Source organism: Aotus nancymaae, unplaced genomic scaffold (genome assembly GCF_030222135.1).
Source record: "Aotus nancymaae isolate 86718 unplaced genomic scaffold, 86718_ANA_hifiasm-v0.15.2.pri h1tg000011l, whole genome shotgun sequence".
In the NCBI taxonomy this organism is placed as follows: domain Eukaryota; kingdom Metazoa; phylum Chordata; class Mammalia; order Primates; family Aotidae; genus Aotus; species Aotus nancymaae.
In genome coordinates, this window is record NW_026988422.1 from 75,795,634 (window position 1) to 75,819,919 (window position 24,286).

The 24,286-nt window shown below is 45.8% G+C and overlaps 1 protein-coding gene across 2 annotated transcripts in view; it reads left to right on the plus strand.

Annotated features, from left to right (window-relative positions):
- The window catches only part of SLC24A4 (solute carrier family 24 member 4), a 172,062-nt gene that overhangs the window by 142,803 nt on the left and 4,973 nt on the right, over positions 1-24,286 (plus strand). For both annotated transcript variants that reach the window (XM_012453138.3, XM_012453139.3), the window contains exons 13-16: positions 13,345-13,511; positions 17,575-17,689; positions 23,132-23,244; positions 23,640-23,705. In XM_012453138.3, the coding sequence (XP_012308561.1) occupies positions 13,345-13,511; positions 17,575-17,689; positions 23,132-23,244; positions 23,640-23,705 (461 nt within the window). The remainder of the gene's footprint in view (positions 1-13,344; positions 13,512-17,574; positions 17,690-23,131; positions 23,245-23,639; positions 23,706-24,286) is intronic.

The following is a 24,286-nucleotide window of genomic DNA, read 5'->3' on the forward strand; positions in this document are numbered from 1 at the left end:
CTACTGCTCACCATATGTAAAAGTTAATGTGAAACAAAAACCTAAATGTAGTAGCTAAAAATATAGAACTCTTAGAGGAAAACATAGGTATAAATATTTGTGACCTTGCATTAGGCAGCAGTTTCTAACCACAGAATGGGAGAAAACATTTGCAAATCATGTATCGTGTGTGTGTGTGTGTGTGTGTGTGTGTTAAAACTCAACAGTAAAAGACAATCCAATTTGAAAATGTTCAGACATTTCTCCAAAGAAGATTATGCAAATGGCTACTAAGAGTATGCAGAGATGCTCACATCATTAACATTAGAGAAATCTAAATGAGATACCATGATGAGATTCCATTTCACACCCACTAAAATGGATATAATCCAGAAAAGGTAGACAATAATAAGTATTGGTGAAGAGATGGGAAAATTGGATCCCTCATACATTGCTAGTGGAAATGTAAAATAGTGCTGCTGCTTTGGAAAACAGCCTGATGTTTCCTCAAAGAGTTAAACATAGAGTCACCATATGACCCAAAAATTTCCCTCTTCGTTCTGTATTTAAGAGGGATGAAAATACATGTCCATATGCAAACTTATACACAAAAGTTTATAGCAGCGTTATTCATAATTGCCAAAAAGTAGAACAATTCAAATATCCATCAAGTGATGAATGGATAAGCGAAATGTGGTATATCCATATAATAGAATATTATTCAGCCATAAAAAGGAATGGCATACTGATAGATGCTACAATATGGATGAGCCTAGGAACCATATGCTCAGTGAAAGGAGCCAGACACAAAAGCCCACATGTTACAGTTCCATTTAAGTGGAACACCCAGAATAGTCAAATCTATAAAGACAGAAAATTAATTAGTGGTTACAAGAGGCTGGAGGAGATGAGGACTGGAAATGACCACTGATGGCTTGGAGTTTCCACTGGGGAGATGAAAATCTTCTGGAATTATATGGTGGTCATAGTCACACAACTTTCAGATATACTAAAACCCACCTACTTGCACATTCTAAATGGGTGATTTTATGATATGTTAATTGCATCTCAACTCCTTTAACTGGAGTTATTCTAGAGTGATGCTTCTCAAAGTATGGTCCTGGGACTGTCAGCAGCAGCAGCACCTGGGAGCTTGTTAGAAATACAAATTCTTAGAACACTCTCTCCTCTAGTCCTGCCAAATCACTGTGGCTGTGGTGATCTAACAACCTTTCCAGGGATTCTGATTTACACTCAAACTTGAGAACCATTGCTTCAGAATCTACGCTTTCCTGGTCATATAAATGCTCCGAGCTCCCAGGTCCATGCAAATCTACTCTACATCATCCAGGGACACACACATCCCTCAAACCACAGGTTAACCACCCCTTAATTGGAATGTTGAATTCCTTCACTATCCACATTAATTTGCTTGAGGTTTTTCATCAGCAACTGCATCTGTTATTAATTTTTTTCTTCCAGTCTGATGAGCATCTGTTTTGTTACAGTTCATTTTAAAGACTTTTTTTCACATAATTAAATTATAATTTTCTACTTCAAAAGAGAAATCTGAGAGCTTAGTGAAAGAAATGATGGCAGCCCTTCTTTCTCTTGTTGATGTTTGTGTGTCAGTCAGAGTCCGTGATGAACATTTCACTCCAATGTTGCACCCAACGAGATGGAAGTAGGGGGCCAGGAGGGGTTCCCAATAATGTGGGGGGAAGTCCATCAGTATAGACATCGTTCCATCACCTCTGCAGCCCCCAAAACTCTATTATTTCACTCATGAATTAGTCCAGACTCCTAATGTTAGAGAACCCCTATTCAGGCTGGTTAAAGCCAAAAAGTTCACATGGTGGCAGGTTCCCTGAGAGAGTCTGCCTTCTGGCGAGGCTGGACCCAGGGCTCAGAGTAAACAACAAGACACCATCCATCTCTCAGCACTGCTTTCCCTGGGGTTGGCTTATCCCTGTGTTGGCTTTCCTCCATCTAAGCTTACGTCCCATTGGGTTAGCCCCATGAACAGATGGTGCCACTGTCTCTTAAGGATTGCATTCAGCTGCATGTAACAGAAAACTCAAGTGACAGAGCCTTAAACTGGAGGATTTTTATTTTTCTCATGTGACAAGAAGTCCTGAGAGGAGGGGATCTTGCAGCAATATCATCAGTATCCCATTACTGTTGTCCATACTCAGCTGGTGGCTTTTGTCCTCGAGGTTGCCCACTGACCTCTGCAACCCCACCGACCCCCTGTTCCTGGTAGGGACAAGGAGGACAAATGGCAGGAGGCTTACGCTACTGAGCCTCCTTCTTATCAAGAAGAGAATGACTTTCCCAGAAGCTCCACCAAATAGACTTCAGTTTGCATCTCGTGTTCCAGAACTGTCCATAGCCACCCCTATCTGCAAAGAAGCCTGGGAAATGAAGATTTTTAGCTGGGAAACTACTGTCTCAAGGGAAAGAGAGTTTCGTTAGTGAGGAGGAAGGGGCAATGGGTATTAGAGGCAGTGATTCTTGGCAGAATTCCCGAGATTGACCCTTGTTATATTACACACCCAGCCCAGAGCTTATGCATCCCCATAATAGCAGGAGGTCAAGATGTCCTATGTTGGATTCCCAGTACTTAGAATAGTACCTAGCATGGGGAATGAACACACTAAATATTATGGAATACATGATTAGCCAAGTTTGACTCTCATACCCACCCAGACATCAAGGAGGGGAGTCAGCCCTTTGTAACCACATGAGTTTAATGTGGAATAGAGGGTTGGTTCCATAAAGGAAAATTGGCATGCTGTTACCATTAAAGGGGAATGGAGGCTGGCCATATGAGAACGGTGAATGCCCTCTACAACCCAGAACTGCTCAAAATCTTGAGAGACCAATTCACATTCACAAAGCTCTCAATTGGCTGATGTATAGACCTGAAAGGCACTTTATGAAGTTAACAGTATGTATTAACTCTGTGTTCTTATTTTCTGTATTCTTGATTCTCTGGCATCTGAGACCTCCCTGCCTAGGGAGAGACTGCCCTTCTAGGCCCCTTCAGTTCTTAGAGATAGCAAACAGCTGCCTGCTGGGAGCATGATTTACATGTGCAAACCAATCCAGAGCCCAACTCTGAACTGCCTCCTCCATCTGGCTCTTACACTCTAGGAGGCAACATTCCTCTCTGCCTTAGTCATCCTAGGGCACGGTACAGACAACTAGATTCAGCCCCAGAGCTCCCTGAAGTTATTCAGTTCTTTTTAAAAATTTTTTATTTCCATATGTTTTGGGGGCAACAGGTGGTATTTGGGTACACGAGAAAGTTCTTTAGTGGTGATTTGTGAGATTTTGGTGCAGTCATCAACAGAGCAGTATATACTGAACCCAATTTGTTATCTTTTATCCTTCACACCTTCCCACCCTTACCCTCTGAGTCCCCAAAATCCACTGTATCATTCTTATGCATTTGCGTCCTCCTAGCTCAGCTACTTATGAGTGAGAACATACGATGTTTGGTTTTCATTTCCTGAGTTACTTCACTTAGTCTACTAGTCTCCAATCCCATCCAGGTTGCTGCGAATGCCATTAATTCATTCCTCTTTATGGCTGAGTAGTATTCCATCGTGTATATATGTATATATGCGCCACAGTTTCTCTATCCACTCATCGATTGATGGGCATTTGGGCTGGCTCCACATTTTTGCAATTGCGCATTATGCTGCCACAAACACGAGTATGCAAGTATCTTTTTATATAATGACTTCTTTTCCTCTGGGTAGATACCCAGTAGTGGGATTGCTGAACAAAATGGTATTTCTACTTTTAGTTCTTTAAGGAATCTCCACACTGTTTCCATAGTGGTTGTTCTGTTTGACATTCCCACCAGCACTGTAGAAGCTATTCAGGTCTAAGGCTGCATACTCTCCCTCCCTTGCCCCATGGAAGTCACAGTAGGGCTTTTGCCCATGTTTCCTCTTGCTTCTTGTGCCTCCCGACCGAAGCTTGTGCTTCCTCATGTGGCCCTGTGTGGCCCACCCTGCCTCCTGTTTCTAGTTTCTGTGAGTACAAAAACTTTTTTCATGACCATCATTTCTATACCTCTGTGTCTTACCATACCCAATTAAAACAAATTCTGGCTACATTTAAAAACACATTAGATGTGGGTTTGGCAAATAGCATATATTTGAGCATGAACTTAGAACTCAAGGACTTTAAAGCAGAACATTCAGGACGTTGGCAGGACTCGGAAATCTGTATGTTAACAGACAGATTATGCTGTTATGGTGTGGCCGTTCCACTGGTTTTGAAAACAACTGGTTTAGTCTCAGTCTCTCACTGGAGGATGAGGAGGCCAAGGCCCAGCCTGGTGGGCAGGTCTGCTTGGGACACCAAATCCTGGGGGCAGGAGGTTGTATGATGGGCTCAGAATTAAAACAAGGAGCGAGATGCTCCGGGCTAGCGTGGATTGAACAGCCCCTCCCTGCTGTTTCTGTCTTTGTAACTCTGTTGCTTAGGACACTGAGGTTACAAGTAACAAAAACTAGCTAGATCTTGATTTCAGCAGGAAAGAGACCTCCTGGAGCCAGGGCAGAGGCGCGGATGAGTCCTCAGGACAGCTGGAACCGGGAAACGTGATCGGTCAGCCCCTGCTTCCCCGTGCTCGTCTCTGTCCCTGATTCATGTCCTGTCCCTCAGACCTGCTGCCTCTGCCTCTCTTCTCCTGATTTCACAATTTCAGCCACATGCACGCTGAAATTGCTTCCAATTTCAACGTCCTTGGGGACAGGCTCTGATTGACTCAGACTGATTAGAGCTACTCTTGGGCTAGTCACAGCCAGGAACACAAACGTGCCTGGGAGAAAATGTCCCCTCATCGGGGGCTCTGGGCTGGTTCTGCCAGAGGTGTCCCGGGATTCTTACTGAACCAGAACTCTTGCACCCAGGCACCTCTATGGGCACCATCAAAGCCTGGGACAGCTTTCAAGGCTGTCCATGCATCTTTACCTTGATCAAGAGCAACTGGGTTCCCTAACTTTTCCATTCCAGCAATGTTTCCTGGTGATCTGGCCTCTTGGCATAAGTTTAGGAAATATCTAATTTCGTCAGCATAATAGGTAGGGCTTCTTTGCTGCTAATGAGCTTTTGAATGGTGATTATCACATTCATTATGTGGGATTTTTAAAAAACGTGTGTTTCAGATTATCTTTTCCTGATTCTGAAGGGGCTCTCGTAGCGTCTCATGCATTTAATATGTGTTGAGTTCTGCCACAGGTCAGGGGTTGGGCTGGGGGCTCTGCTCTCTTCTTGCACAGCCGTGCAAGAATTCAGCAGGCCCCTGCCTGCAAAGGGCTTCCAGTCTAGCTTCAGAACTCTTGCAAGTGACTTCTTCCAAGCCAGACGTTGAGAGCTATGGGCTGACAGCTCCAAACCGTATTTGTTTTGTTGCTGTTGTTGTTTTCTTTTGAGACGGAGTCTCTCTCTTGTCACCTAGGCTGGAGTGCAGTGGTGTGATCTTGGCTCACTACAACCTCCGCCTCCCAGGTTCAAGCAGTTCTCCTGCCTCAGACTCTCAAGCAGCTAGGATTACAGGCACCCGCCACCATGCCCAGCTAATTTTTATCTATCTATATTTTTTAGTAGAGATGGGTGTTTCACCATGTTGGCCAGGCTGGTCTCGAACTCTTCACCTCAAATGATCCCCCGCCTTTGCCTCCCAAAGTGCTGGGATTACAGACATGAGCCACTAGGCCCAGCCTATATTTGAAACTGTGTCTGTATTGACATATGGCCCTGATGGTAATGGTGAGAGGTGCCATTTATGGAGACTCTTCTATGACCTTCTATTGACAAATAGTATCACGTTCCCAAGTCCCCAGTGTACTGTTGTCACTCCCGTTTTACAGTAAGGAAATGAGGCTCATGGGCACTGCTCGCCCAGTGATGGACAGCTGATGAGCCTGTCCACTGGATTTGAACCAGGTCAGATGCCAGAGCTTTATCACTGCTTGCCTTGTCTTTGGCCTTTGAGCACTGTGCTTCCAAATGCAGAGCAATTAGGTAACGAAGCAGTAAACAAAATGCCCAATTATGCAGAGCAGCCTGTTAGAATAAGACCATGTACCACCTCCTGCTAACTGTATGGTCCACACTGGTGAAGAGGGCGCCAGGAGCTGTTACCAGCTGTGATTGCAACCCAGCCAGGAGAGGTAGGAATGGCGGATTCAAATACTAAGGCTATGGGTCAACGTGGGTAGAGTTTCAACAATTCATAGATACTTAAAAACCAAAGCAGTTACAGAACGGAGATATCACCATGGGCTGACAGGGTTAACGGATTTTTAGAAGAGTCAGAACATTGGGGAGGCTGAAGAGAGGCCAGATGGATGGAGGGCTGGGGGTCGAGAGGGTTGCGCAGCGCAAACAGTGGCACAGAGATCGTGTGCACGAGCACTGTGGAAGGTTTCCACACCATGACCGTGACCTACAGGAATATTTTATACACATACCCGGAAACATAGAAAGGAAACCAGTTTCCTGGAATGATATTGAACTCTCACTATGTATAGGAACTCTGTTTTATACTTTTTAAAAGAGAAAATGCTGGTTGCCCTTCATTAGATTGATTTCACCATCCTCTCCTGGATCGCATCCAGCAGTTGAAAAACACAGCAATGGAACTGGTCGGTGGAAGCACTGTTTCTTAGGGAACAATGGCAGGGCATGACACTGGCCACCTGGGTGGGGCCAGATGGGGGTGGATGTTGAAACCAGATGCAAAACCCATGCTAGGCAAGAAAAAGACAAACCCCTCATGCAATTTGGTATCTGGTAAAATAAAATAATCCTTCTACTGTGGTATTTATATATATTCTGCAAAGATGTTCCTAGGCATTTAAGTGTCCAGGGTTACAATTCCCCAAAGTGAATTCTTCCTCTACATATGGAGTTTTGGGTCAATTCTAGAAATGCCCTAGGCCTTCCTCAGCAACCTAGATGAGTTAGCTTATAGACTCACAAGAGAACAGCCTGGAATTTTGGACAATCCAATCAAGGCAGGAAAGTTTTGGCCATTTGTACAGGGACTACAAGGTACAGAAAGGTATATATAGAGAAAGATCTAGAAAGAGATGGATGGATTTGCTGATTTCAAGGTAACCATATTCTCTTGGCTTCTTATTATAAGCAGCTGAATATTTTATTTTAGTAAAAATACTTTTATGGCTGGGCGCTGTGGCTCACACCTATAATCCCAGCACTTTGGGAGACCAAGGCGGCCAGATCACCTAAGTTTGGGAGTTTGAGTCCAGCCTGACCCATATGGAGAAAGCCCGTCTCTACTAGAAATACAAAATTAGCTGGAAGTGGTGGTGCATGCCTGTAATCCTAGCTACTCAGGAGGCTGGGGCAGGAGAATCACTTGAACCCAGGAGGTGGAGGTTGCAGTGAGCTGAGATCGTGCTATTGCACTCCAGCCTGGGCAACAAGAGCAAAACTCCATCTCAAAAAGCAAAAAAAAACTTTTAATGATTTAGGAAGATTCTAGCACAAATATTACAGAGCAAACACAGCTGGTGCCAGTCTACTTTGCAATTTTTAAAATTGGGATATAAGTTATATACCATAACATCCACACTTAGAAACTATAAAATTCATAGTTTTTGCTGTATTCACAGAGTTGTGCAGTCATCACCAATATAATTCTAGAATATTTTTATTATCCCACTTTCATAGGCCCACGAGCCCATTCCTCCTGTCCCAGCCCCTGACAACCACTAATCGACTTTCTAAAGTCTCTGAATTTCCTATTCTTGACATTTTATATACATGGAATCTATCAATATATGACCTTTTGTGTCTGGCTTCTCTCACTTTGCATAATGTTTACAAGGTTCGTCCATGTTGTACCATGTATCAGCACTTCATTCCTTTTTGTGGCTGAATAATATTCCTTTGTATTTATATACCACATTTTGTTTATCCGTTCATCACTTAGTTAATGTTTGGATTGTTTTCGTTTCTTCCTATTGTAAACAATGCTGCTGTGAACATTTGAGTAAAAGTTTTTCTGTGGACATATGTTTCCATTCCTTTTGGGTAGAAGCAGGAGTAGAATTTCTGGGTCAAACTCTTTGAGAAACTGTCAGACTGTTTTCCAAAGCAGCTGCTATCAGGAATGTATGAAGGTTCCTGTTTTCCCATATCCTCACCAATACTTGTTATTTATCTTGCTTATTCTAGTAATACTTGTGACTGTGAAATTGTCTTTAGTTACATTTTCCTAATGACCATTTTCTTTGGAGAACTGTCTATTCAAACCCTTTGCCTTTTTTAAGAAAATTGCGTTTAATTGTTGAGAAGTAAGAGTTCTTTATATATTTTGGACGATAGACCCTTAGCTGATACATGATTTGCAAAATATTTTTTTCCATTCTGTAAGTAGTATTTTCACAATCTTTCTTTTCCTTTGTTTTTTTTTTTCATTGTTGTTGTTTTCTTTTCGAGAAGGATCTCACTCTGTTGCCTAGTGCAGCAGCAATTATAGCTCACTGCAGCCTCTAACTCCTAAGCTCAAGCAATCCTCCTACTTCAGCCTCCCAAGTAGCTGAGACTAAAAAGCCATCATGCACAGCTAGTTTTTGTATTTTTTGTAGAGATGAGGTCTCACTATGTTGCCTAGGCTGGTCTTGAACTCCTGGCCTCAACCAATCCTTTCGTCTTGGCCTCCCAAAGTGCTGGATTATAGGCATGAGCCACTGTGCCCAGCCTCACTGAGTCTCGCTGTGTCACCCAGGCTGGAGTGCAGTGGTGTTATCTCAGCTCACTGCAACCTCTGCCTCCTGGGTTCAAGCAATTCTCCTGCCTCATCTTCTCAAGTGGCTGGGATTACAGGCATGCATCACCACACCCAGCTAGTTTTTGTATTTTTAGTAGAGATGGGGTTTCACCATGTTGGCCAGGCTGATCTCGAACTCCCAGCCTCAGGTGATTCGCCCACCTTGGCCTTCCAAAGTGCTGGGATTACAGGCATGAGCCATGGCACCCGGCCCCAGCCTCACTTTCTTAATAGCATTCTATCAATCACAAGAATTTTAAATTTTGACAAAATATAATTTATTCTTTTGTTGCTTGTGATTTTGGTGTCATTTAAGAAATCGTTGCCTAATCCAAGGTCATAAAGAGTCGTGCTCATGCTGTTTTGTAGTTGTAGCTCTTATATTTAGGTCTTCATCATTTTTAAAATCTAATTTTCGTGTATGGTATAAGATAGAGAACCAGTTTTGTTCTTTTGCCTATGGGTATCCAGCTGTCTCTGCACCATTTGTTGAAAAGATTACTGTTTCCCTATTGAATTGTCTTGACACCCTTGTCAAATATCAAGATATTAAATGTCTGGGTTTATTTCTGGACTCAAAATTTTATTCCATTCTTATGCCAGTAAATGTTGAGTCCATAAATACACCTTTAAATATCTGGGTTTATTTCTGGACTCAGAATTTCATTCCATTCTTCCAGTAGCAGTCTCTCCTGATTACTGTAGCTTCGTACCAAGTTTTAAAATCACAGTGTGTAAATTTCCCAGCTTTGTTCTTTTTTCAAGATTGTTTTGGCTATTTGGGGTTCCTTATATTTTCATATGAATTTTAGGCTCAGCTTGTCAATTTCTGTAGAGAAGCTACCTGGGATTTTGATAGGGATTGCATTGAATGTGTACATAAGTTTGAGGAATATTACTGTCTTAACCATTCTAAGTCTTCCAATTCATAGACAGGATTTCTTCTCATTTATTTAGGTATTCTTTAATTTCTTTCAATGATGTTTGGTAGTTTTCAGCATACACATCTTATACTACTATTGTTACATAAATGTTAGGTTTTTTAAATTTTTGATGGCATTGTACATGGAATTGTTGTCTTAATTTTATTTTTGGATTGTTAGTATATAAAAACACAACTGATTTTTGTATATTCATTATATACCTTACAAATTGGCTGAATTTGCTTATTAGTTCTAATAGTTTTGTATGGGTTCCATAGAGTTTTCTATATACAAGATCATATTATCTACAAATAGGAATAGTTTTACTTCTTTTCCAATCTGAATTACTTTTACTTGTTTTTCTTGCCTAATTTTCTTGGATATAATCTCAAATTCAGCGCTGAAGGAGTAAGAGTAGACATCTTCATCTTGTTCCTGATTTTGCAGTGGGGTGGGTAGGGGAGGGTTGGAATAGCTTTCAGTCTTTCTCGTTAAGTAAAAGTGCCAGCTGTGGGTTTTCCACAAATGCCCTTTATCCAATTGAGAAGGTTCCCTCAGTTCCTAGTTTGTGGAGCGTTTTCATCATAAAAGTGTTGAATTTTGTCAAATGTCTTTTCTGTGGCAGTTTAGAGGATTGTGTAGTTTTATTCTTTATTTTATTAACGTAATGTTTTACACTGATTGAACGATATATGTTAAATCAAGCTTTCATTCCTGGGATAAATCCCTCTTGGTGGTGGTGTGTAATCCTTTCTATATGTTACTGTGTTCCAGTTTGCTAGAATTTTGTTAAGGATTTTTGCATCTGTATTCATAAGGGATATTGGTCTGCAGTTTTCTTTACTCTTGATGTCTTTGTCTGCTTTTGGTATCAAAGTAATACTGGTTTCATAGAATAAATTGGGAAGTGTTCCCTACTCTTCTATTTTTTGAAAGAGTTTGTGAAAGAGTCATGTTAATTCTTCTTTAAACATTTGGTAGAAGTCACCATGAAGCCATCTGGTCCTGGCTTTACTGTAAGGGAAAATTTTAAAGTACTATTTCCATGTCTTGTTTTAAATCTATTCAGATTTTCTCTTCCTTTCTGAGTCAGTTCAGTAGTTTGTACCTTTGTAGAAATTTGTCTGTTAGGATTGTCTAATTTGTTGGCACATAATTGTTCGTGTGCCAAAATGAACTATTATTCCCTAATAGTTTGTTTTATTTCTGTAACGTACATGATATCCCTCTTTTATTCCTGAGTCTAGTAACTTGAGTCTTCTCCTTTTTTTGGTCTGGCTAAAGGTCTGTCAATTTTATTGATCTTTTCAAAGAGCCAACTTGCAATTTCTTTGATTCTTTGTACTGTTTTTTATTTTCTATTTCACTTATTTTCCCTCTAACTTTGATCTTTTTTCCCTTCCTTCTGCTTTCTTTGGACTTCATTTGCTCTTCTTCTTTTATTTTTCTTAAGGAGAAACGTTTGGTCATTGATTTGAGATCTTTCCCTTTTTTAATATAGCTATTTTACAGGTATACATTTCTCTCTAAGTACTGTTTTCATTATATCCCATAAGTTTTAGTATGTTACATTTTTACATTCATCTCAAAGTATCTTCTAATTTTTTGTGCTTTCTTCTTTGATCCTTTATTTAGGAGTACGTTATTTAATTTCCATGTATTGGTGAATTTTCCGGCTTTCCTTCTGTTGTCAGTTTCTAATTCTATTCCACCGTATTTGGAGAATAGGAGATTATATCATGGAGATTACCTTATTTGTACAGAGCCTCAAAGGAGATTATGTCCTGTTCTAGGGTTTGTAGTTGTTATTCTTTATTATTGTTGTTTAGTGAGTTTTCTAAACGAATTCTGTCGAATTCATATTCTTTGTTGTGTGTGGCCACTGAAGTCTCTGCTAGGTTAGCCTAGAGGTCAGCTAATGATTAGACAGAGACTTCCCTAGATTCCTGGATCCAGGCGTTCTCCCAGTCTTCGCCAAGGGACTCTGTATGTGTTTTGGGGCATCCTCCAACACTCAGGCAGGTAGTTTACAACTCTGCAGTAGGCTTTCCTTCTTATTTGCACAGAGCCTCAAATTTAGGCAGAGGTGAAAGCTTACAGCAGCCTCGAGTATTTGCTGAGCATGTGAAGAACCCTGGGCACAGCCCTGTGCTTGTTCATGGTCTGTTAGACTCCCAGAGAGATCTAGGAGCTCTTCAAAGTCCACTGTAGATGCCTCGTTCCCCAGCTTTTCCTTTTATGCTTTTTGGTTAACCTATTGTTTGTCCCAGATGCCATCTGCCATTTCCAGCAACATGATTAAATAATTGCCTCTAATTGTTTTCGACAAACACCTCCAAGAAAAAAGCTGTGTACACTGGATGAGCTCAGATTCTGGTAAAATAAAGACAGCCTTGAAAGTGGAGTCTTCCAGGAAACCACCAGACAGGTCAAATAATAACAACTCTATGGGAATGGACTTGGGAGGTCCTCCGACCTTGTTCTGCCCCCTCTGGTGGCTGCTAGCCTGCTGTTTTTCATTATGTGGTTGCATGCTGCTATATTTCAAGGCTACTCCAGACCTGGCAAGAAGGAATAAAATTAGGGAAAGTTAAAACTCCACAGAGTTTACTGTTCTTACTAAGGTCCAACTGATTTTTTTAAATAGGCATTCCCTGGATTGCTGCAAACCTTAGGTTAATTCCAGAGGTCGGAAAAAGGTGATTCTGACAATTTTTTGCCATTGTTCTCATTGCTTCTATAAAAAATAAAAATTGCAGAGGTCTTCCCTCCACCATTTCATTGACGAGCAGGCCAGTTTTTAACCTGCATGTACACACCTATATTCAATGGCTTATTAAGGAAACTATGCTTACACTCAATGGCTTATGAGGCTTCTTTTCCTTCATTGAATTGTTTGTGGATTCCCTTGGTAGGGGCCAATGAGATCTGGACTGCTAGCCAGGACACCTACCTTTTAGTCTTGTGCCTGTCTTGACTATAGGACCTTGGGACAAAGGAGCCGAGATTTCCAGAGCACCTACTATGTGTCAGGCCCTCTGAGCTGGGTGTTTTATGTACGCTGTGTCACATCATTCTTGCAACAACCCAGAAAGAGATAACTTTCTCATTTAAGAGATGAAGAAACCAAAAAGATGCAAAGCACTGAGCACTGTGCCTGCTGCACATGGCAAATGCTGGATGCGTTGATTATTGCTGCCCTGTTGTTGTTACTTCTAAGCTATTATTGTCAGAGGAGGAAGTAGAGTTGAGATTCTCAAGGTCCTTTGGCTTCTAGCCCAGGGCTGTCTGATTCCAAAGCCCAAGCATGGTTCACATCCCCATTCCAGCTCCCCCTCTAGGCAAGTCTGTTCCCTCTCTGGGTCTCAATTTCCTTATCCTGTCAAATGAAGGATTGGGAATGACTGAAGTGATTCAAGCAACAAACACTTTCTGAATTGTCTTGCCACTTCCGGGGTGATATTATGGAGTTCCGTGATTATGCAAGGTCAGTTGCATAGAGTCACATCAGTGGCATTCTCTTATTTAGCTTGAAAACTAAACTGACAGGTAGACTGGCAGGTGTGTGACCCAGTGTATTTCTCTCCCCCTCCTTTCTCTCTCTGCCCCTCCCCACTGCAGAGGCCAGAGGGGACAAAGTCAAGTGGGTGTTCACCTGGCCCCTCATCTTCCTCCTGTGCGTCACCATTCCCAACTGCAGCAAGCCCCGCTGGGAGAAGTTCTTCATGGTCACCTTCATCACCGCCACGCTGTGGATCGCTGTGTTCTCCTACATCATGGTGTGGCTGGTGAGTGTGAGGAGCAGGGGGTGGGCTGTGTGCACAGTCTGGGAGAGGTGGGGAGCAGGGTTCAAGGCTAACCACAGGTACTGCTGTGCCACCTTCGGGCAAGTCACTGACCTCACTGACCACAGCATATTTCTCAGTAGAAAAGGGTTTGAATGAGGGGCATGACTCTGTGCCAGGTACCTGGGATGCAGAAACACAGCACAGTGCTTGCCTTCAAGGGTGAGGGGAGGAGACCAACATTTGCCCGGCAGCCTAAATCACACTGCTCTTGTGCTATAGGCAGAGCAATATGACAGGTGGCTGATCGCTAAGCCCCCTTGGTTTCCAGGGTCCCAAGGGAATGTGAAGGAAGGAGACTGGAGTTGAGGGAGATGAGGTTGGACACAAGGCAGCTTGTTCTATGCTCCTGCCCAGGAATGCTCCTCCTCCAACTGATGTGCTGGATGCTGGTTTAAACACTTCATATAAACTCTTTCTTATCCTCATAACAACCCCATAACAACCTCATAACAAGAAGTGATGGGTATTATTATCCTTATCTAACAAATGGGGGAAATTGAGGCATAAAGAAATTGAGTAATTTCCCTAAGATTACACAGTTAGTGAGTGCTAGAGTTAGGATTAGAACCCACGTATTACTCCTAAGTCCATGATCTCAACTACTACTGTAAGCTCCCTCTCAGTTTGCTACTGGACTTTTCAGATTTCATTGGATTGGAGTTTTACAGGCAGAGAGGCATTGATGTAGCTCCTCATAAGCTCCCATGGCCACACAGGACAGGTTCCCATATAAACCTTTCATCGACTGGACTGAGTTGGGTCAGGTCACGCAGGAGCCTCCTTCCCCACTCTCTGTATACCACCTAATAGGGTTCCCACTTCTCCTCCTCATTCCCAGGAGCAAAGAGGGGGCAAGTGGTTCCAGCATGGCTGCAGTTCCGTTGATTGTAAAGCTGACTCTCAGCCCCTTACACCCTAGTGGTTAGCATTGAGTCACTTTCTCCTCCTAATGGCTGACACCAGCAGCAGAGAAGGCAAGCGATCTTGATGTGAGAGACAGCAGGGCCAGCAAACGCTCCATCCTGGCACGGGGGCCACCTTTCACTTAACTCCAGAGAAACCATGCCGCTTAGCAGGGAACAAAGGATCCTGGATCACATGAGAACAGTGCTGAATCCTAGTCCTACCTCTTGCAAACCCTGGAAGCTGGCGAAGCCCTCTATGAAGTAGGGGTGATCATGGATCTCTTACAAGGCCGCTGGGAGAATAAAAGGAGAGCCCAGCACATTCTAGGCACTTGGCCAATCCTGGCTCTTCCCTCTCCCCAACCCAATCGCGCCTTCCCCCATCCCTCCCAGAGTATTGCTGGGTTCTGAACAGTGCATGGGAGCCATTTTGCCTGGGCTTTCCTGAAATCCCACGCCCCTGGCCTGCTCCCGCGACTCAAATGCTTCCTCAGGCTGATCAGGGACCTGCCCCTGCCTCTGTGAGTGTCCTTACACCTACCCTTGCAGTAGCCCCCATGTCCCTGTAGCAGATCCTCCCCAAGACACCAGCTGGTGGAAGGCGCTGCCCCCAGCCTGCTCCCTTTCTCCTGGTACCTGCTTAGAGCTCTGTATCCCAGAAGGAAGTTCAGGACTGACTCTGTGATTGTGTTTTAGTGAATGAATCAAGTTATGTATCAGGAGGGGCATAACCACTCCAAGCCTCCAGGCCCCCAGCATCTGCCCCAGCCCCAGGCACACACACTTGGAACACCCTGGCCTGGTTCAGCTGAATGAGGGACATGGGGACACTTTAACATTCAAGTCCGCCCCCCCAAGGAACTTATTCATGTCCCTCCTGACCACTCCCTTTCATGCCCTACTACCAGCCCAAAACAGGTGTGGTTAGACCGTGTCAGAAGCATCCAGTAGTTAGCCACTTATTGAAACCAACAGCCAATTAGAGGTGATTACCTGGTAGCAGTCAGCTGATCATGAGCATCGCTGAATAATGCACAGTTTGGCCACTGAGCGGTGAGATTTCTTCTAGTGCCCTTCTTGTGTTGAATTAGTGTTGTGTACATTAGACTCAATTTCAACCTAGTCTTATGTCATCTCGTTCAGGCATTGTGATTTGAGTTTGCAGCATGGCTGGTTGCTCATAACAGTAAATATTAGCCATTTTCACCATGAGATGTAGCTAATGCTGTTTCCATGCTTCCATGATGAAGATTAAAGTCCCCGTAACCCACTCCATATGGGGGATGTCGGAGAAGAGCTGAAATTAGTTACTGTCTAAACTTCCTAGAGGCTGGGCATGGTGGCTTACACCAGTAATCCCAGCACTTTGGAAAGCCAAGGCAGGAGGATCACTTGAGCCCAGGAGTTCAAGACCAGCCTGGGCAACATAGTGAGACCCTGTGTCTACAAAACAAAAAAATTAGCCAGGCATGGTGTAGTTTCAGCTACTCAAGAGACTGAGGTACAAGGATTGCTTAAATCCAAGAGGTTGAGGCTGCAGTGAGTTGTGATCAGTCCACTGCACCCCAGCCTGGGCTATAGAGCAGAGCAAGCTCCTGTCTCAAAAAACAAACAAAAGCAAACAAACAAACAAACAAAAACTCCCTAGAAAAAGATGACAATCAGAGATAATGAAAACTGTGCCTTAAGTGAATTGGATTTGCAATTTTTAATTTTTCTGAATAGAATTAAAGGCCAGTCCATCTCTACATTTTAAAGAAAGGATCCAGTGATTTATCTTACTGGGGTACATTTTCAAAACAATATTACAAGTAAAGAAAGTATTTTATGACATTTGAGTGGGCATAAGAATCAGGAAGATCAAATTAATAAATATGCAAAATTCTTCTCTAGTTACAGAAAATAACAGTATGATTAAATCCATTCTGTTAATTATCAGTGAGACAGGACACTCCAACCCCCACCACCTTGATTTATAAACCCCACCCTTGCTTCTTTTCTTTTCTTTCTTTTTTTTGAGACAGAGTCTTGCTCTGTCACCCAGGCTGGGGTTCAGTGGCACAATGTCGGCTCACTGCAATCTCCACCTCCTGGGTTCAAGCGATTCTCCTGCCTCAGCCTCCCAAGTAGCTGCGACTACAGGTGTGTGCCACTACACCCAGATAATTTTTTATATTTTCAGTAAAGACAGAGATTCACCGTGTTAGCCAGGATGGTCTTGACCTACTGACCTCCTGATCTGCCCACCTTGGCCTCCCAAAGTACTGGGATTACAGACAAGAGCCACTGCGTCCAGTCCCTTGTTTCTTAAACCAGGGTTCTGGGATCACTGGAACAACTTTACCGGGGCACTCTTACCTGTGGGTTTGAACTTCAGATAGCCTCAGTTGGGGGGAGTAGAATGGCCTTGACAGTAAAAGTCTGTAAAGAAGGCAGTGCCCATGGTAGCCTTGATCTCTGCCTATGCAAGGTGTGCTCGCCTGGGCCCCCTGCACTTACTTTCACTATGTCCTGGTGAGGATCCAGTGAGCAGTGAAGCACCACCCGTCCATCCCCTTCGCCTACACCTTTTATTAATACAGCCCTCACCCCCAAGGCTTTGGAAGAATGATGCTTGAATGTCAGTTTCAAAAGGGCGGGGACTTGGAAAGGGATTGTCCATTTCCCCAGCACACTTGTGCAGTAGAGGAAACTGAGGACCAAAGAGAAGACATGACTTCTGTAAAGTCACACAGATAGGACAGAGCCAAGACCAGCCCCTGGGGCTCTGGACTTGAATCTGCTTCCCTGTCTGAAGCCTGAGATTCAGGGGGCTCAGAGGGCCCAGGCTTGGAGTCCAGGGTAAAGCAGGGCTCGTGTGGCATCCCTGGTCCTGAGCACTCTGGATGGTATGTGCACACACGAGATCTTCCTTCTTTCCATCCTTCCAGCCTTTGCCTTCTTAGACTCATCGTTCAGGGTTTAAAAAAAAAGAGGCAGCCCCACTAATTCCAAAGTCACCCAGTTTCCCGTGCTTACAGTGTCTCTAACACTAGGAATGTCTCATTAGTCCACATACTGTTGGCTGAGAGTGCATGTCTCCACCCCCGATCCTGCAGGTGACTATTATCGGATACACACTTGGGATCCCGGATGTCATCATGGGCATTACTTTCCTGGCAGCAGGGACAAGTGTTCCAGACTGCATGGCCAGCTTAATTGTGGCAAGACAAGGTACGGATTATGCCCCAGCCCTCACAGTCGTGCAGGCTGCTGCGTCCTCAGCCCTGCCTGACTTACAGTTGACCAAGCTGTGGCTCTTGTGACTGGCAGTTGTCAAGTCCTGCTATGGAGAAAAACTGTGGCATCTAGAAAGCATCATTTATTCAATTCCATCCAGGGAGAGAAAGCTACCAGGATGAACTCCTCTAGACCTCTCTCTAGAAGCTTTTGCTAGGGTGGTTATACAAAAATGTTCTGAGATCAGCAGTTAATGTGAGATTGAACAGAGGCCAAACCCAGACTTTATACAGCAAACGAGCTAATAACAAGAAACGTTCTGGTCCCAGAAAGGCAAAGCACGGGCATCCTGTACATCCGACTCCCCCATTCTTCTTCTGACCTCTAGAACGTGTGTAACATTTTGGTTTGTTTGGTGGTTTTTGTTTTGGGTTTCGTACGTGGCATGGGCTGAGCAAGACCAGGAATGAGTGTGTGGGCTTTGCTGGTGGAACAAAAGATCTGTAGCGAGTGTGGGTTTTACTGACTTCTCCTTTTCTGCTAGTGAGGTAGCATCCCAGCATGGACATCCACAGATCTTCCTCGCAGCGCAGAGTTTGAAAGTATAGGGATGGGGATAGGCGAATAATGGAGTGAAATCTCACAGAAGACATGAGAAGAGAACAGTGCCCGAAGAGAAAGGCTGGCTTTGGGAAGAGGGACAGGACATTTTATTCTTCCAAGATAGAGCAAGGTTGATTGGTTGGTTATAGAGTTGGGCCTGAGAAACCACGAGGGAAAGGGTCAGGGTATGTTTGCTGGTAGGCAGGGCCCTTACAGAGCATGGGGACAGTAGGGACAGCAGCTGAGGGGAATAGAATTTAACTGGGTGACCTTTGATGTGAGCGTGTTAGTTCCCTAGAGGAGTCATACAAAGTGCCACAACTGAGTGCCTTGAAACAACAGAAGTTCATCGTCTCATAGCGCTGGCAGCTAGAAGTCTGAAAGCTGGGCATCAGCAGGGCCATGGTCCCTTGAAGGCTCTAGGAGAGGACCCTTCCTTGCCCCTTCCTAGCTTCCAGCAGTCCTTGGGTCTCCCTGGCTTGTAGCTGAAACACTCCAATCTCTGCCTCTGCCTTCACACTGCATTCTTCCCTCTGTATGTCTGTCCAGACTTCCTCCTCCTCCTCCTCCTCCCTCTCCTCCTTTCTTCTTCCTTCTTCCTCTTCTTCCTTCCCCCTCCTCCTCCTCCTTCTTCCTCCTCCCCTTCCTCCCCCCCCTTCTTCTTCTCCTCCTCCTCCTCCTCCTTTTTTTTTTTTTTTTTTTGTGATGGAGTCACACTCTGTTGCCCAGGCTGGAGTACAGTGGCACAATCGCGGCTCACTGCAGCCTCTGCCTCCCGGATTCAAGCGGTGCTCCTGTCTCAGCCTCCCGAGTAACCAGGACTACAGGTGTGTGCCACCACACCCAGCTGATTTTTGTATTTTTAGTAGAGACGGGGTTACGCCATGTTGACCAGGCTGGTCTCGAACTCCTGGCCTCAAGTTATCTGCCTGCCTCAGCCTCCCAAAGGGCTGGGATTACAGGCGTGAGCCACTATGCCCGGCCAACTTCCTCCTTCTTATGACGACACCAGTTATCATATTAGAACCCACCCTAATTCAGTATGACCTTACCTTAATTTGAGTACATCCTCAAAGACCCTATTTCCAAATAATGCCACAGTCACAGGTTCCAGATGGACATGAAGGGGGCAGGGTACTCAGCCCAGGCCAGTGAGTAGAGGGAAAGCTGGTGAGCACCAGGGGCCTGGCCGATGTTCAGCGACATGAACTTGGTGGGATTCCGTCATGCCAGCTCCAGCGGTCACAGATGACAAGTTCATCCCTAGTCGCGGTCGGCTGGGTGGACACAGTGGGAGGTCAGTGTGCAGCTTAGACAGCTGCGCCCGGAGTTCGGGCTAGGGAGCGGTGTCAGGGTGCTGGACGTTTAAGGGCTTGCAGGAGTGTCCCGAGTGTCCCAAGAAGGTCAATAGAGGGTCTCTTTTAGGACCAAGGGACAGACGGGGCTCTGAAGCAGGACACCATCTCAGAGTAGCCACAGTGAAATGTGCAAGTACAGAAACTGAGGACGGGTGAGGCCAGCGGTGGGGTGTGCAGTTGTCCTCAGGGTAACATTGATACGATTGACAGGGACTCCAACAAACATGGTTAAAAATAGCTTCCTGGCTGGGCATGTGGCTCACGCCTGTAATCCCAGCACTTCGGGAGGCCGAGGCAGGCAGATCACCTGAGGTCAGGAGTTCGAGACCAGCCTGGCCCACATGGCAAAACCCTGTCTCTACTAAAAAAAAAAAAAAAAAAAAAAAATTAGCCAGGCTTGGAGGCCTGGCCTGTAGTCCCAGCTACTCAGAGGCTAAGGCGAGAGAATCGCTTGAACTTGGGAGGTGGATGTTGCCGTGAGCTGAGATTGCGCCACTACACTCCAGCCTGGGTGACAGAGAGAGACTTCATTACAAATAAAAAGAAAGAGGAAAAGAAGAAAGAGGAGGAGGAGAAGTAGAAGGAGAAAAAAAGAAAAAAAATAGCTTCCTGATGACGAAAGATGGAGGAACCCCTGTTCAGAGTCTGCTGCACAAACCAGGAGGCCACGCAGCGTGTGCTCTAACGCAAAGGCACCATATCCTGGGCTCCCTCCAGGCCCCCAGCGCAAAGCGTGGTCCCAGCCCTGAGCATCAGCTTCACCTGGGAGCTTGTGAGAAATGCAAACTCCCAAGCCCTGCCCAGGCCCACTGAATCAGAATCTGCATTTTCACAAGACCCCCAGGTGATTCCTGAGCTCACTAAAGTTTGAGTCGCACTGCCCTAGAAAGTCCTCAAAGGCCCACACAGCTGCCACCAGCCCCGTTTGTGCAGAGCGGGAAGTCCACCAAACCAGAGACCCGCTCCTCCCCTCCCCTGCAAACTCAGGCACCTTTCTACCCCCTGGACCTGCTGGAGTGCCTGCCTCTTCACCAGGTGCAGCTAGCTGGGCCACTGCAGTTGCTGGATGTTCCTACGTCTTACCAGGCGCTGAGAGACCAGAAGGCCAGTTTCCCAGAGACACCACCCCTAATAGGACTAAGCTGCTGAGATTTTGAAGTCACTCAGAACAGTGCTTGGGGAAGGCTGGGAGGAGGAGTGGAAGGGGTCAACAGATGACAGCAAAGAGCAAGGGAGGAAGAGATGACCGGCTACGTGACAGGCGGGCTGGCGGTCAGACAGAGATGGGCCACCTGTCTGGGTGCCGATTTGAGTTGGCCACCATACGTCCCAGCTACCAAAGCAAGGTTGTAGATCTAGGCATTTGTGTTTCAGGTTTGTTCATTCCAAAAAAATGTATATGTGTGCCACGTTAGGACGGTGGTGAGGAAATACGGCTAAACAGCCGGGTTAGGGCAGATTCCAGCCGGTACAAGTCTTACAAAAGTTTGCTTTCTTAATTATATGCCTCTCCAGTTACTAGCTTCCTGATTGTGTGGCTAGCTGAATACTGGACAGCTGGACAGGAAGGGGAAGGACAAGGACATGGGCCCCAGCCTCTGATATGCTTCTAGTTTGGTTGGGGAAAGAGAGCTCACCTTTCAGAAACCACTAGGGCATAAAATCCAATGTCCTATGATCCCAGCCAGGGTCATGGGTGCTGTTACCTTCTTCTCCCCACACCCCTCCTCCTCCTCCTCCCCTCTCCTCCTCCTCCCTCTTACCCTCCTCCTCCTTCCCTTCCTCCTCCTCCTTCCCCTCCTCCTCCTTCTTCCCCTCCTCCTCCTTCCCCTCTTCCTCCTCCTCCTTCCCCTCCTCCTCCTCCTTCCCCTCTTCCTCCTCCTGCTTCCCCCCTCCTCCTTCTCCTCCTCCTCCTCCCCCTCTTCCCCTCCTCCTCCTTCCCCTCCTCCTCCTTCTTCCCCTCCTCCTCCTCCTTCCCCTCTTCCTCCTCTTCCTTCCCCTCCTCCTCCTTCTTCCCCTCTTCCTCCTCCTTCTTCCCCTCCTCCTCCTTCCCCTCTTCCTCCTCCTGCTTCCCCCCTCCTCCTTCTTCCCCTCCTCCTCCTCCTTCCCCTCTTCCTCCTCTTCCTTCCCCTCCTCCTCCTTCTTCCCCTCTTCCTCCTCCTTCTTCCCCTCTTCCTCCTTCCCCTCTTCCTCCTCCTCCTTTCCCTCCTCCTCCTCCTTCTTCTTTCTTCTTCTTCTTCTATTTATGTGTGTGTGTGTGTGATGGAGTCTCACTCTGTAACCCAGGCTGGAGTACAGTGGTGCAATCTCAGCTTGCTGCAGCCTCTGCCTCCTGGGTTCAAACAGTGCTCCTGCCTCAGTCTCCCAAGTCGCCAGGACTATAGGCATGTGCCACCACACCCAGCTAATTTTTGTACTTTTAGTAGAGACTAATTTTTTTTAATTTAGTTGTACTTTTGTTGGCCAGTCTGGTCCTGAACTCCTGGCTTCAAGTGATCCACGATCCACTGGCCTCAGCCTCCAAAAGTGCTGGGATTACCGCCGTGAGCCACTGCGCCCGGCTGACTTCCTCCGTCTTATAAGGACACCAGTTGTCAGATTAGAACCCATCCAAATTCAATATGACCTTACCTTAATTTGAGTACATCCTCAAAGAGCCTATTTCCAAATAAAGCCACAGTGACAGATTCCAGATGGACATGAAGTGGGGACATGCCTGGGTCCCAAATATGCTTCAAGGCTTGGTATAAAGGATGCTGGACCAGGTGTCGTTGGGCCACCTGCAAACCATGCCCTTGGGCACATCCCGAGCCTCAGTTCCATCATCTGTGACATGAGGTGATGCCCCCACACCGACGCCCAGCCCAGGGTAGCTGGGAGCATGACGTAGGGGACATCCGCCAGAAGTCCTCAGAGAACTTCAGCTGGCGAGCCTGGCAGGAGAGATCCTGAAGAGCCCATATGCATCTGCAGGGCCGTGTTTCCCACAAACCGGGTGCCATGAACAACCGAAGTGTATTGTCTCACGATTCTGGGGGCCGGAAGCCTGAAAGAGAATCTGTTCCGGGCCCCTCTTGCTTCTGTGTCCTTGGCTGTCTTCATCTTTGCCCAGGTTCTCCCTGTGTGTCCAAATTTCTTCTTTTTATAAGGACACCAGTCATATTGGCCCACCCTCAAGACCTCATTTCAACCTGTTACCGCTATAAAGACCTTATCTCCAAATAAAGCCACATTCTTAGGTACTGAGGGTTAGAAATTCAACATCTGAATTTGGAGGGTCACTGTTCAACCCATAATAGTCCCCTTTAGGCTTCAGGGAGCGAATCTCAGCCTCACGAAAAGCTTTTAGAAATGTAAGGTCCTTGAAGAAGGAATTCCTTTCCAAGGAATGGCACTGATAGAGCAGTTGGGAGAAAGAATATAGGTTTCTGGTGACCCGCTCTTAATAAAAGAGATGTGTCATTGTCCCCTGCAGGTCTTGGGGACATGGCAGTCTCCAACACCATAGGAAGCAACGTGTTTGACATCCTGGTAGGACTTGGCGTACCATGGGGCCTGCAGACCATGGTTGTTAATTACGGATCAATGGTAAGTTCCTCTCACCTTGAACAGATGTGTTTTACCGGAGAGGATAGTGGCATTGGCCCAGTTCCAGCCAGAGGCTCTGGGAGATGCCCTCCTCTTCTCTGTGGCACTCAGGCACCCACTTTCCACGACAGCTTCCAGAGCATCCTAGGGATGTCTGCACTTCCACTCCTTATCTTAGCCCGCTGGTGTGCTTGTCCCCATCCAGGCCAACTCCTCAGATGAGCAGGGTCATGACTCGAATCCATATTTCCCTGGCCCTTCGTGGCCATATGGTCACCCGTAAACACCTGCGTTTTCCTGATGAGGAAATGCACCGGCCGAGGCATGCTGGGACTTCAGGATGGATTGGCTCCCAGCAGTCAAGAGATTCAGGGCACGTGTGTTTGATTTTCCAGGTGAAGATCAATAGCCGGGGGCTGGTCTATTCGGTGGTCCTGTTGCTGGGCTCTGTCGCTCTCACCGTGAGTGTTTACAATTCCAACAATGCCTCATGCATACTTGATTTCATCTGATTCCGCCTCGTCACTTACGTGACTCTGAACACCCCTCTCATTTCCCTTGGTAGTGAAGGATAAAGGCAAGAAAATGTAGACGTTCACAGATTCACCCAAGTCCAGTTTCTGCCATGAGCATTGGCACCTCACAGTGCTTTCCCTGAGTAGATCAGAAGTCCCCAGAGGAAGCGAACAGCATTTCCTTCCTGTGGCCTGGCCCAGTACCTCTCTAGTGCCATCAGGAGAGAAATCTTCCCCTGCCCATCTGAGCTGACAAATGGGAGGCGTGACATCCCTCAGGATGGCACGTCGGGATAACCGAGGCCTCCTTCCCCGACATGCCCAGGCCTGTGCTGAGCACTTGACTTTGGCATCACTTTATTCTCTCCCTACAACCACCCGATGAGGGAGGTGCTATTATCATTCCCATTGCAGAAGAAATCGGGGCTCAGGGGTTAACTTTCCCGGTGTCACAGAATTGCGCAATGGCAAAGCTAGGATTTGAACCCAGGTTGATCTGTTCTGATGGAACTCATAACTTTTGACCT